Source organism: Pantherophis guttatus, chromosome 4 (assembly GCF_059756535.1).
Source record: "Pantherophis guttatus breed Tessera chromosome 4, ASM5975653v1, whole genome shotgun sequence".
NCBI classification, from domain to species: domain Eukaryota; kingdom Metazoa; phylum Chordata; class Lepidosauria; order Squamata; family Colubridae; genus Pantherophis; species Pantherophis guttatus.
The window spans coordinates 70,782,538-70,796,958 of NC_142066.1; the positions used below are offsets into that span (position 1 = coordinate 70,782,538).

General features: G+C 36.0%; 1 protein-coding gene across 3 annotated transcripts in view; it reads right to left on the minus strand.

Annotated features, from left to right (window-relative positions):
• The window catches only part of CNTNAP2 (contactin associated protein 2), a 1,550,102-nt gene that overhangs the window by 1,032,898 nt on the left and 502,783 nt on the right, over positions 1-14,421 (minus strand). For all 3 annotated transcript variants that reach the window (XM_060691806.2, XM_034416464.3, XM_087892376.1), the window contains exon 2: positions 10,180-10,299. In XM_060691806.2, the coding sequence (XP_060547789.1) occupies positions 10,180-10,299 (120 nt within the window). The remainder of the gene's footprint in view (positions 1-10,179; positions 10,300-14,421) is intronic.

Below are 14,421 nucleotides of genomic sequence, written 5' to 3' on the forward strand. Positions count from 1 at the left end.
CTTATTTTAATTGTGACGCTTATGATACAAATAAACAGACAAACATATGAATCAATGATACTCTATTTTCCCCAAAATAAGGCATCTCCTGATAATAAGCCCAATCAGTCTTTTGAGTGCATAGCAATAAGGCCAAGCATTTATTTCAGGGTTCAAAAAAATATAAGACAGGGTCTTATTTTTGAGGAAACATGGCAATTCTCTGCTTATTGTAATCACAAAACATTTTGTGGTTAACATTTTCACTATCTAAATTTTACCACATGTGTCTTCCCCAAAACTGCCTCTAAGGTTTACCTTCTAAGATGTTAATTTAAAAATATATATGAAAACCAATTGTCTCTCTTCTCCCTTCATGGAAGTCATTAAAACTTTGTTTTTTTGTTTTTGTTTTTGTTTTTTTTAAATTTGATTTATATGCTGCCCTTCTCCGGAATCTCAGGGCGGCTTACAATGCGTTAAGCAATAGCCTTCATACTTTTGTATATTTATACAAAGTCAGCTTATTGCCCCCACAAACTGGATCCTCATTTCACCTATCTTAGAAAGGATGGAAGGCTAAGTCAACCTTGAGCCTTGGAGAGATTCGAACCAGCAGTAAATAGCAGTTTGATATCTGCTTTAAAGGAAATGCAATGGGTTATGGGGAGTAGGTTTGTTTTTTGATAACTATGTTAGTACAGAGGTTCTAATTCCAAGGGAAAAAAGAATCTGAACTTTTACTCTGGATTTTTTTTACACAATCATAATTATTTTAAATTAAGCTTTGATCTTATTTTATTAAACTCATGGTCTCACTTTCTAGATAATATTTTTGGAACTTGCAGGCAACTAGATATAGAAGGACATGATGTATTTAAATAGATATATCACATTAAGATATATCAGAAGATATAAATGAGATATGATTTTAATCAGTAATCTGAACATTTTAAAGTATAGTTACTTATTTCATATTTTATACTTAACTGCTTGCTTATGTAACATCAAGTCCCTTACCTGGTCCTTCAGCTTTTCCAACACTTATCATCATTGTAATTGGGTCTAATTATACATAATTAATTGAATTAATAAGATTGGTATTAGCATGTTCATTAACTATCTTTATAGATTGCTATTGTAAATTGTACTTTACCAGCTATAACTATTTCAATAGTTCTCCTTTTTTTTACCATTGGAATTTTTTATTTTATTTAAGTGGCAGTGATAAAGCTTTCTTTCTCTGAGGGGTACTTGAAGCAAATCTAATAATGACTCCTCCTTATACCAAATGATGCCTTTTCCTTAAAAAAATCCATAAGAAAGGGGTAGAGAAAGGGAGGTAATCAAAATTTCCACAAGAAAAATTGTTTTCAGTCTCATTATGTTCCATAGAACCTTTATTTTCAAATAAAGTATACTTGTTCAATCTTTTAATTGTTAAAAATGTATGATCCTCAGTAACAATGACATATGAGTTCAATTATCCTGTCATGTCCAATTTTTCACATGACAAATTTTTTTTTCCTCTTAAAAGGTCTCATATAAAATATAAATCATCATTCTAGTGATGATTCAAATTCAAATTCTAGTTCAGTTAATATTTAGGCATCTACTGTATCACTGTAGACATGTAACTCCTTTGGATGGAATGGTTAGAGAGACTCATTCAGAGCAGAGGAATGTCAAAAAAAATTGCATCTATTGCTATTTAAAATTCAATAGCAGAACAGAGAGAAATAAAAAAAAATACTCCAATTATGATGCTAGATTTTTAAAAAGGACACCTAGGAACCTCTAAAGTTAATTAAATATATTTGCCTCGGTGGAGAGGAAATTCCTTTCCAAAGTATGCAATGGCAGTGTGATTTCACCCTCTATGCATTTCCTCCCTTTTTTGTCTCCCAGTATATGGACCAGCCCAGGTTTATTAGACAAATGGGATCCTCTAATTCCTGCCAACCACTGTTATTTTATTTCTTGTCATGGATGCTTCTCTTTATAATTTTAGACATCCTTGCTCAGTCTATTATACATTAAAAAAGGAATCTTAAGTAGTACTCTAAAACTATCCCTGCTTGTTGACCTCAAGCAGAGTGTGAAAAGTCAGATGCCAATACTTGAAAAATAGACACACACACAATTTATTAGGATGTCTTCTGTCATAAATGAGGCTCTCTTGTATATCTTCCATCCATTGTAATATAAACTGTTCTCAGAATTTCTAAGACCCTAATCCTTAGTATGTTGTATGGGATATAAATCTAATATAAAAATATTTTATTTAACCAAAATACATCCACTTATTTTTCTTTCTTTTTCTTTTTTGCCTAATGCAAATGAAACATACATTCAGACAGTATTTTTAAAATTATTAGACAAAATACTTGCGCTAGTAAATGGTTAAGTCACTGTTAAAGATGACCTGAAATTACTCTAAGAAAATTGTTCCTAAATTTTAATTGAAGTCACTTAAAGAAATAGAGGCAATTCATATTTATTATGTACAATAAAAGAGATGATTGCATTACTCTGTATAGCATGCAACAATAGCTACACCACTGTGCAAAGAGAAAGCATTAAAAATTAGTTCCCTTTTATCCTCATATTTTACAGGGGTATCTTTGCTGTTGTTTTAAAAAATAGCAACAAATACTGAGATCTTTAGAAATGAAAGCTCTTGCATTGCATTCTGCTAAATTAATGTTACATCTTTATAAAGATATTTATTGAAGTATCTTCAAGAAAATGGAGAAGTGAACAGCACCAAACATATATTTAAATCATGGATATACATTCTGAGTCTCAAGGCTATGACATTTGAAAACCTTCTGAGCTCTCTCAGAATTAAATTACATCCAATATAGTGATGATATTGTTTGTTTCTAACTTTTCAGCTTTTCAGATGATAGCACTTGGCAAATGCAGCTCTTAGATTGAAAAACTTGCCTATTTTCCAATTTAACTGAAACTTCCAAAAGTCCTTTACTACTGTCTATGACCAGCATGTATTGGAAAAGTGATTGATAAGATAAACTTTGTTGAATTTCAGATATGCTACAGTTGCTAGCAAAATGTGGAATACTTTTCCTTCCAAAAATACATTTACTGCAGCCATTTTAAGTTTAAAAAAGGCCTTCAAAATCCTATTTTTTTCTATTTAAAATATTTTTCCAATTTTTCTAAAAGCAAATAATTCTTACTTACTAATAAAATATATAATGATCATACTATATAAAGATTATAACTTTTCATGTGAATTTAAATGTTATAAATACTACCATAAAACATCAAATGCATCTTGAAGGAAGCAAAAATAAATCTAATGGGCCATATCACAAAGCTATTAAGTTGTTTGAATTTTGTGAAATGATTTTATAATTTCTTTGTATTCAACATCCAACAGAATATTTGAAGAAATATTTTATAAAGTGTCTGAGACGATTTCTAAGAATCTGTATGTTATTGCACTGCAGACATTTACATATTATCAATTAATAATCAGAAGAAATTTGAAGTGGTCAAACTAAAAGAAACAATCACAAGTTCTTTCCAGTATTAAAGTTTGAGGATCACTTAGTAGTCAAAAAACAATAAATGGTTTTTTGGACCAATTAAATAACAGGTATTTAATTTGGACATTCGAATTTCCAACTGAATTCATTTTTCAATGACTTAGTTGATTTTATAAATTGGATCAATCTGACAACTTGTATCAAACTGATTAACAACTTAAACCAATTTTATAATTTAATTAAATAGATTAGCCAATTTAAACATATTGATAAATTCAAATCAGATCAAAATTCTAAAAAAAATAATAAATCATACTCAGCCAATTTGGATATCATTTAGGCAAAGGGCCTCAATATTTTGCATTGTTCCATGTTTCTGTAAATATTTATGAAACAAAGAACAAATTATGAATAATTTATATATAATGATAATGTAAGTCTGTTAAGTTTCCATAATTTGTAAAGATCATGGAATTTAACCATTTATCAGTAATGCACACATATGCACATAGCTTTTTAGTTTGAATCATATATGAGAGACATCCATAAGAATACACACAAAAAACCCACTATGAAGCTTGAAGTAATTTTTCATCATATTTCCTTCCATAATTAGGAGGCTTTGTTAGTCTTTTCCTGTTAACACAAATGTAGCATACGAGATTATTTGAAAAAGAAAATATGATTATTAATAATATGCCCCATCATGCTGAGTAACTCAAAATTGCTTGAGAATAATCAACATTTAATTGTGAAGGCTGAAATATGGATAATAGCTGTGCTCTTCTGTTTGGAAAGAAAAACAGCTTAATTTTAATCCCATTATTTCTCTTCCCTCCAGCACAGTGAAGTGCTAAAACTGCTATAATGCTAAGGAAATAGCTTTTTTTCTTTTTAAGCTACTCTTTATCACTCCTTATAAGATAAAGCCTTATCTATTCTACCTGCTACAATGCTTTGGTAACTAGAACAGAGGTTCCAAAACTTTTCAGCTCATTGACTGTCATGGTGGTGCAATGATTAGAACTCAGTATTGGACGAAAATTCTGCCAACTGGTGATTGCCAGCATTTGTTGTTTTAACTAATGCTAATACATACTGTTTTAACTAATAACATTATGAATAATAATAAAAATAATAACATCTAGCAAAATCTACCTGATAATAGAAGATCCAAGCAAAGGGGAATAGAACTACCAGACAAATACATACTTACCAACAACTTTGAAATTGATAACTAGTGTAATAGCTAATTTAGTCCAATAACAACTAGTTGAAAAAATCTGTTTCCATCTGAACAGAAAGGAACCTGCCAGTGGTGGGATTCAAATAATTTAACAACCAGTTCTCTGCCTTAATGACCAGTTGGGTAGGCAAGGCTCGGTGGTCATGTGACCATGTAGGTGTGGCCTACTCAACGTCACTCATGTCAATGGCGCTTCGACTTAGCTGTTACAATGTAATACGGGTTAACTAGAGAGGCAGTTTCTGTAAGCAGGGCAATAAAGATTAGGCTAGAAAAAAATACCAGAATGTTTCCTTCCTGCCTTCCTTACAGGATTAGCCTGTAAAGTGGAAAAAAACAAAATAAAATTTCTTCCAACAACCAGTTCTCTGAACTGCTTAGAAAGTTAACAACCGTTCTCCTGAATAGGTGTGAACTGGCTGAATCCCACCACTGGAAACTGCCCAAACACACTGTCCTCCAGCAAGGCAGTACCCTGACATAGTTGTGGGGTTTGTGTGCTTTGAGGAAGATGACAGCTATGCTAGAGGTTCAACCTTACTGGACAGATCTCATCAGAGGAGTCAAACAGAGTGTCTCTTCCAAAAGAAAAAGAAAAAAATGGTGACATGTAAATTACAGAAACCCATACCAGCTCGATCATCGCCCAGTTGAACAAGCATCATGACAGGTGTTGGAGAACCTGAACATTTGATGAAAAATGGGCTTCAGGATTGTTGGCTTAAAATTAATGAAAGAAAAGATGTTTGCCTGCTGCTAAGATACAGTGATAGAAAACAAACAAATAACCTGTTATAATAGACCGACGAGAAGAGAATATTTGAAATGAATGCACCAAGTTTGGAAAGAATTACATATAGAACCAGAAATAACAGAGCAGAGGCTAGTGTAAACATCAAAAATACAAAAGAAAGTATTCACAAAAGAAAAATTGAAAGAATAGTAAACAGCTAGTTGGGGCAAAGGAAATAAACCCTTGCCAGAAGTAACTCAAAATGTAGAGGCAAACCAGGAGTACTTGAATATAGAGGAAGCCAGCATAATTATTCAATTGTTTCATTTGAAAATCAGGCACTCTTTCTTTTGCCTCAGAAAGAATAAAGCCCTCTAACTGTAGAAGTAGAAGAATTTAAATAATCACTGAACATCTACTATGTTTCCCCAAAAATAAGACCCTGTGTTATATTTTTCTGAACTCTGAAATAAGCCTTTGGCCTTATTGCCATGTGTTCAAAAGCCCGATTGAGCTTATTATCAGAGGATGTCTTATTTTGGGGAAAACAGGGTAGAACAGCACAAAAACAACAGGATAAATTATTTGAATTGAAGATTGATCATCCTTAGTGGATGATCACTTGAATATAAGCCAGTAGTGTGCAGCTGCTGCCAAAAAAGCTAATACAAGCCTGGGTTGTATAAACAGAGACATAGAATTAAAGTAACATGAAGTATTAGTGCTGCTTTATAAAATCCTAATAAGACCATCCCTGGAATACTGCAACCAATTTTGGTTACCATACTATAAAAAAGGTGTTGAGACTTTGGAAAAAGTGCAAAGAGCAACTAAGATGATCAAAGGCCTGGAAACTATAACATATGAACAACGGCTGCAGGATTTGGGTTTGGCTAATCTAAAGAAAAAAAGAGTTAGGGGTAACATGACAGCAGTATTCCAGTACTTGAGAGGCTACCACATAGAAGACGGGGTTAAATTATTCTCCAATGCATCATTGCATTGGAGGACAAGAAACAATGGTTGGAAACAAATCAAAGAGAAAAACAACCTGGAATTAAGGATAAACTTCCTAACAGTGAGGAAAATTAATTATTGGAACAGCTTGCCTCCAGAAATCATGGGTGCTCCATCACCCATGATTAAGAGGAGTCTAGACAGTCACTTATCTGAAATAGTATAGGTTCTCCTGCTTGAGCAGGAGGTTGGACTAGAAGACCTCCAAGGCCCCTTCCAGCTCTATTATTCTGATTCTGGTTGAACTTCAACCATATAACCAGAGTTATATACATATAACTTTCTAATATGTATAATGAATCTGTCCAGCCTGAAAGAGCATTAGTATTCACTAAGGGGGTTCTGAATAGTTTAATGTGTGTATGTACTCTCCTGTGCACTCACCAACATGTCTTAGCCAGGATGTTGAATGTTTTCAGCAACTTAAAGAGGGCAGGTTTGAAATGTTGTGGCACAGGTCATGGTTGATTAGCTTGATCTGTTTCCATTGCAAGTGTTTCCACAGCATTGTGAAAGCTGTCTAGCTTAGAAAAAATATTTAGACATTACTATTGAGAAGGTGGAGTCTCATCATAAGTTTTTATTACTGCCAAAGCACTGGCTGGTGGCTTCCAAGAAAAACACTCCAACAGTAGAGCACTTGCTTTCCTCAATATTTAGTGGGCAAAATTTAGGCAACATGTTGCAGGGGAGACAAGTTGGCGAATTTGGGAAGTGCTGAGTAGGAGACCATCTCCAGGCTCAAGCTACAATAGGACAATATGATAGGCAAGGCAATCAATTTGCTTACACTCAACTATCCCTAGTTGGTCAGTTTTATTGAAGTATTGAAGTACTGCATTGAAGATCTATCCAGATTATTACAGAAATGGACTACTTATGTAAACTGTCCATTAATATTTGTTTTATTTCTTTTGCAAATAAAATTAAACCATTCCCCACTTCCCAAATATGTATCAATGCTTTTGGGGATGGTCTTGTTATAATACTAATTTTCAGTTTTGTTTTCCTTTTTTAAACTGCTATGCTTATCAATTATGAGATTTTGTGGATTTGCATTTATAGTTTTCATTTGTTAATTTCCCAGAAGAATGACATTACATTAATTGTACAAATGTTGTAATTTCCTTTAGTTTATTTTAAAAAGTATGTGTTTGTATATGTTTTGTATGTGTGAATGTATGTATGTATGTATGTATGTATGTATGTATGTATGTAAGTTTTCACGGGTATATATGTGTGTACAGTTAATATTTCGGGTTTCTTCCCATGTAATTGTAAACATATCCCTAAAAGGGTAGTAGCGACGTTTCGACGAAATCACATTCGTCATCTTCTGGCTGAAGTTTTCGGTTTGGTGCTTATGGGCAAACTGTGTGATCGTAACTGACGTTTTTCTATGATATATTCTGATTGGTCGACCGTGTTGTTGTATTCTGATTGGCTGATGACGTAGCTGTATTTTGATTGGGTGGAAGCGTTGATGCTTGGTTGTGGGTTAATGGATAAGTTATGCTGGAAATGGTGGCAACACAAGCATTGTGATGAATCTTTGATCTATGGTTTATATTTTGCGTTAAGATTCGTCTGTCTATGATAGCAGGTTTCCAAATAGTATTTAGTCTCTAGTCTCTCACCTAGCAGCAAGAACTTGCTGGCTGCCAGAAAGGAAAAAAGCCCAGAATTGAGTGGATGTGATTCTACTGAGCTAGGGCTGCAGAAAAACCTGGGTTACGTAGGAAAAACCTGGCTAGAGGAAATATATATATATATATATCTGTGTGTGTTTTGTGTGTGTGTGTTTGTGTGTTTCTTTCTTTTTCATAGGTTTTACACACATAAAACCTACGAAAAAGAAAGAAAACAAATATTGTACCTTTACAGGGAGGATACATCAGATGAGGGTGTGGCTAACTGATGAGGCCTTATAAGGCCAAAATAGATCTATCTTAGTCTCCCAATAGGCAGCAAAGGGTCTGCTGGCTGCCAGAAAAAAAAAAGCCCAGAAACAAACCAATAGAAGAATAAGTGCACGCATTGAAGAACACAAGAACTCAGTCAGAAAAGAGGAACCAACTTCTTCCCTGGTCCAACACCTCAAAGCCACAGGACATAATATTGACTTTAAAAAGACCAGAACTATCGCCAAAACTGAACACTTTAACAACAGAATAATCAGAGAAGCCATCAAGATAGAAAAACATCCACACAGCATGAATAAACGAGATGATACCTCCCGCCTACCAGCCATTTGGAAACCCGCCCTTATTGACAAACGAGTCCGTAACACAAAGAATGACACCAGACCCACACTCACGAGAGCCACACAGGATGTAGCCACCACACATCCACGCAGAAAGCAGACTCGAACCCACACTGATGATGAGGCACGACCCCGGACCAGAAGCCAGACCACAGTTGCATCATTAGCCACTTTAAACCCCTCCAATCCATACATGAAGCAGACTGACACCCACCATGAAGAGATAGCACGGTCACGAACACGAAGCCAAACAACAGCAACACAGCTCACCAGCTCAAATCCCCCTGCTACTCAGACTAACCCGAGCACAACCAAGCCCCCACCTAAACAGAACACACACCCATCCAATCAGAGCACAGCCAAACCCCCAACCAATCAGAACACACCTCCGCCCAATCAGAACACAGCCAAGCTCCCACCCAATCAGTTCATACCCCCACTGGCAGTTAAAAGGAAGAAACAGCTGCGATCATACACATTGTTCCTAGAAGCATGAAGCCGAGAACACCAGCCTGAAGATGACGAATGAGACTTTGTCGAAACATTGCCAAGAAACCTCCAATTTTACGCGGGAGAAAACCCGAATAACCAAAGACCTACACATATATATATGTATATGTTTATGTAAGTTTTCACGGGTATGTATGTGTGTATAGTTAATATTTCAGGTTTCTTCCCGTGTAATTGTGGATATATCCCTAAAAGGGTAGAAGCGACGTTTCGGCAGAATCCCATCTGCCATCATCAGGCTTATGTCAGCAGTCATTTTGCACTAACTGACGTTGGTATTTCAAATCTGGTGCTGGTATTCTGGGATGGCTCCACCTTTTCATTCTGATTGGTTGGGAGTCCCAGTATGTGTTTATTGGCTTGGCTTCGGGTGTATGGTCGGTTTTTTTCCACTAGGTGGCAGGGCTTCATCTTTGTGGCTGGTTTGAATATGATTTGGTTGGGATTTTTTTGTGTAATGTTTGGTTTATGTTTTATATATGGTGTTAAGATTCGTCTATCTATGAGAGCAGGTTTCCAAATAGTAGGCAGACGTGAAGTGTCATCCCGTTTATTCATGCAATATGGTCTTTTTTCTATTTCTATTGCTTCTCTTCTTATCCTGCCATTGAGATGTTCTATTTTTGCAACTGTTTTTGTTTTATTAAAATTAATGTTGTGTCCTGTTGTATTTATATGTTGAACTAATGATGATGTGTGTTCTTGCTTTTGTATTGAGTTTTTGTGTTCCTCGATGCACACACTCATTCTTCTGTTGGTCTGTCCAATGTATGTTGATGGGTGCTTCCTGCCGAAATATTAACTATACACACACACACACACACACCCATATATACTAAATAAATAAATAAATAAATAAATATTATATAATAATATAATATACAATAATTCAAAGTTTTAAAAACAAAAGTCCTACCTCCTCTTTTGTTTAGTTTGGCAAACCCTGGCGAATAGCTATTTGATGTAGATGACAGAGATGATGAACTGCTGAAGAAGGAGGGTGCTAAGCTGGAGACCAGAGGTTCTTCACATTTTTCTGAAAAACAAAAAAGCATGACATTTTATAGATTTCTACATGGGTTTATTGCCCTATCACTTTTGAAAACAAAGTGGTATATTGAAAACATGATACTTAAATATCCAAGTTCCTGCAACATCTCAAATAACAAAAGCAAAATAAATAAATAAATAAATAAAATCCACATAATGAATATATTTCACATTGTCTCAGTAATAATGAAATATCTGCTGATGGCAGTAAAATTGGATTTCATTCCAAAAGTGGTATGGCTCCAATAAAAATTAATTAATTAAAAACTGTTCAGTCTACATTTGTGGGCTATTTGAGGGTGAAGTCTTAAAGTATGCTCAACATTAGCCAGGTCAGTAATCCCTCTTGTAATTAAGACTGTGACTCATCAAAAAAATCTTACAGCACTATCCTTCAGTTCTCTTTTGCAACAGATCAAGATCAGCTCTGGCAGCTACCATCCTTGCTTTTCTCATTTTCAACTTTTTTTGCCCTAAAAAGTGTGCCCTGAATAAAATTCAGAAATGATTGTTCCACAAGCTTGTCTTCACATTAATGTTTTCTCATACCTCTCATCAATTTTCTGGCATAGTTGTAAGGATACAGTCAAAGGATCAGCAAAGGGGAACTTGCAATTTTTCACTTGAGAGATGTACTCAGGCCCGGGTACAGCACGGAAACGGCATTGGTCGCGTTGGTTGATGATCTCTGGAGGGCTCGGGACAGGGGGTGCTCCTCTGTCCTGGTCCTGTTAGATCTCTCAGCGGCTTTTGATACCATCGACCATGGTATCATGCTGCACCGGTTGGAAGAGTTGGGGGTGGGAGGCACTGTGTTGCGGTGGTTCTCCTCCTTTCTCTCTGACCGGTCGCAGTCTGTGTTGACAGGGGGACAGAGGTCGACCCCGAGGCCCCTCATATGTGGGGTGCCGCAAGGGTCGGTCCTCTCGCCTCTCCTGTTCAACATTTATGTGAAGCCGCTGGGCGAGATCATCCGTGGTTTCGGGGTGGAGTACCATCAGTACGCTGACGACACCCAGCTGTACATCTCCACCCCGGATCACCCCAACGATGCCCTTGAAGTGATGTCCCGGTGCCTGGAGGCCGTACGGATCTGGATGGGGAGGAACAGGCTCAGGCTCAACCCATCCAAGACTGAGTGGCTGTGGTTTCCGACGTCCCGATATAGTCAGTTGACGCCATCACTGACTATTGGGGGCGAATCATTGGCCCCCACGGAGAGGGCTCGCAACTTGGGCGTCCTCCTGGACTCACGGCTGTCTTTAGAAGAGCACTTGACGGCCGTGACCGGGAGGATTTTTCATCAGGTTCGCCTGATTCGCCAGTTGCGTCCCTTTCTGGATCGGGACTCTTTACGCACGGTCACTCATGCCCTTGTCACCTCCCGCCTGGACTATTGCAACGCTCTCTACATGGGGCTCCCCTTGAGGAGCACCCGGAGGCTCCAACTGGCGCAGAGTGCGGCCGCGCGGGTGGTAATGGGAGCGACATGGCGTTCCCATGTAACACCTCTCCTGCGCGAGCTGCACTGGCTCCCGGTGGTCTTCCGGGTGCGCTTCAAGGTTTTGGTTACCACCTTTAAAGCGCTCCATGGCTTAGGACCCGGGTACTTGCGGGACCGCCTACTACCACCAATAGCCTCCCACCGGCCGGTACGCTCCCATAGAGAGGGGCTCCTCCGGGTGCCGTCAGCCAAACAATGCCGACTGGCGGCCCCCAGGGGGAGAGCCTTCTCTGTGGGGGCACCTACTATCTGGAACGAGCTCCCCCCAGAGATACGGAGGATCCCGGATCTGCGCACCTTCCGCCGCGCCTTAAAGACCTTACTATTTCACCAGGCCGGCCTGGCCTAATTTTCCCCCTCTTTTATAAAAGATTTTTAAAATTTTAAATATTTTTTAGTATTTATATATTCAATTTTAAATTGGTTTTAAAAGTTTGGGGTTTTAAATCTGTCGGGGCCAAAATTATTTAATTTGATTTTATTCTATTTTTTAAATTTTGTATTGTATGTGTTTTTATTGTTTGGCTGTGCACCGCCCTGAGTCCTTCGGGAGTAGGGCGGTATAGAAATCTAATAAATAATAATAATAATAATAATACTCTCCAAATATTCTTTTCCTTAGGAAATATATAAGATATTTCCTTCAGATTTCAATAGTTATCACTTCAGTTTACATCCACATCTCCCATCGATTTGCATTGATCCACAAACATAACACCCCACCAAATAGTAATGCTTAACATATCTAAGAATGATACTGACATATGTGTTTTGCTTTAGCTTGCACAAATAGATACACAAACACATACATATATTTATGCATATATTTGTATATAGTATTATTTTTACAGGCCATTTGCTATAGACGTAAGTGTATGCTTTTCTGAATGATGGTTTATCTGTTTTATTAATCAGTAATATCATTAGATCACATCAGAAGTCCTTCCTTTAGATATGACATGATACTCTTCTACCACAGATATGACATGCACAAGTTACCTTCCCAGGTATGATCTCCTCCTCAGATGTGACCTGCATCTAAAGTGGTGCAGCACTAACAAGGTCATAATACTAAGCTCACATGACATATTGAATCTAACCCTATCAAGAAAGGTTTGATCAGGATTCGCAAAATCATAACTCTAAACGGATATGGTATGTGATCTTAACCCCATCAAGAAAATGCATTGTGCATTGTGAAAATCATAGCCTAATGATTTTTATTTTTGTGAATGCTGTGAATGTAGGACATAACTCGAAAGGAAGGTTATGTACATTATAGCACAGAGGAAGGGGTTATTCATGTCATCCAGCACAGCCTGATGATATTATTTACAATGAAAATTGATAATGTCACTGATTAAAGAGATAAACTGTTATTAAAAAAGACACATGCTCTTACTTTTGTTGCATTCAAAAAGCAACTATTTATATTATTTCCATACTTCCTTTACACACTTCAGCAGTTCTTTGGTGTCCTGTGAATCAGAATGGCAGTATCATGTCTACCTTGCTTGATCCAAGGTTTAGGGAAATAACCAATTTACACCCTATTAATCACTGCAGATGCAGCAAGAAATGACTTTGCAGAGCCTAATCTGCTTTTGCAATAATCTGTATAATCCTTTTAAGTACTTTGCTTCTATTGGATTTAGTACAGAAAATATTGGCTCATTCGTTCCTGTCTAAAAAGTTAGAGGGAAAAGTTTAAAAATCCATTTTTTGTTGAAGAGACTATGTACAATAAAATGTAGTTTATGTTAGGTAAAACTTTAAGGAAAATCAACATCATTGTTTTACTTCTACTTCTTAGCTGCTTACAATTAGTATATAATTCAATCCATTTATTATGGATTACAAATGCTTAACATGGAATTTAAATGGACCTAATGCTCTTCAAAAATTAACAAAAAATCATTATTTGAAAAAATAAATTTGCTTTCAAGAAACACCTATAAAAAAAAAGATATAAATATTTGACAAGAATGGAACTGTTTTGCATATAAACACCCAATTTCAATTGACTGATGAAATGGTAGATATGTTGAGATGGAAATTAATTTCCATGGGGTTAAAAATCTGATATTTGGATTGTATGCCTTAAATAAGGATAAAGAAATGTTCTATAAAGGACTTATAGAAAGCCTAATGGGCTTTTCTCATGAAAATTAGTGTTGCATGAGAGATTGGAATAATTCTTCCACAAGTAGACAGAACTTTTAAGAAAAATATTAAAATTATACAAGATAAACAAAAAAAATAATTATTAAGTTGAAAATGTAGAGCTTGTTGATGCATAAAAATAGCAATGCAAAAGAATGTACTTATTTTTCTGAAAGAATAGATCTATTCCAAGAATGGATATTATTTGGATTTTCTTCAATTAAATTTGACAAACAATTTTTTTTCCTTGATACTAACACATAATTCATTTCTGTGAGCTTTCCTCTTAACTGTTAATCTCATTTCCTAGTATTTCTAATTCTCATATAATTGTCAGTCCTAACCATCTCATAAATTAAGTGAAATTGAAATAAATATTAAATAAATTTTACAAATATTAAATAAAATTGCAGTTATGATTCACCACATTTTAGCTTTTAT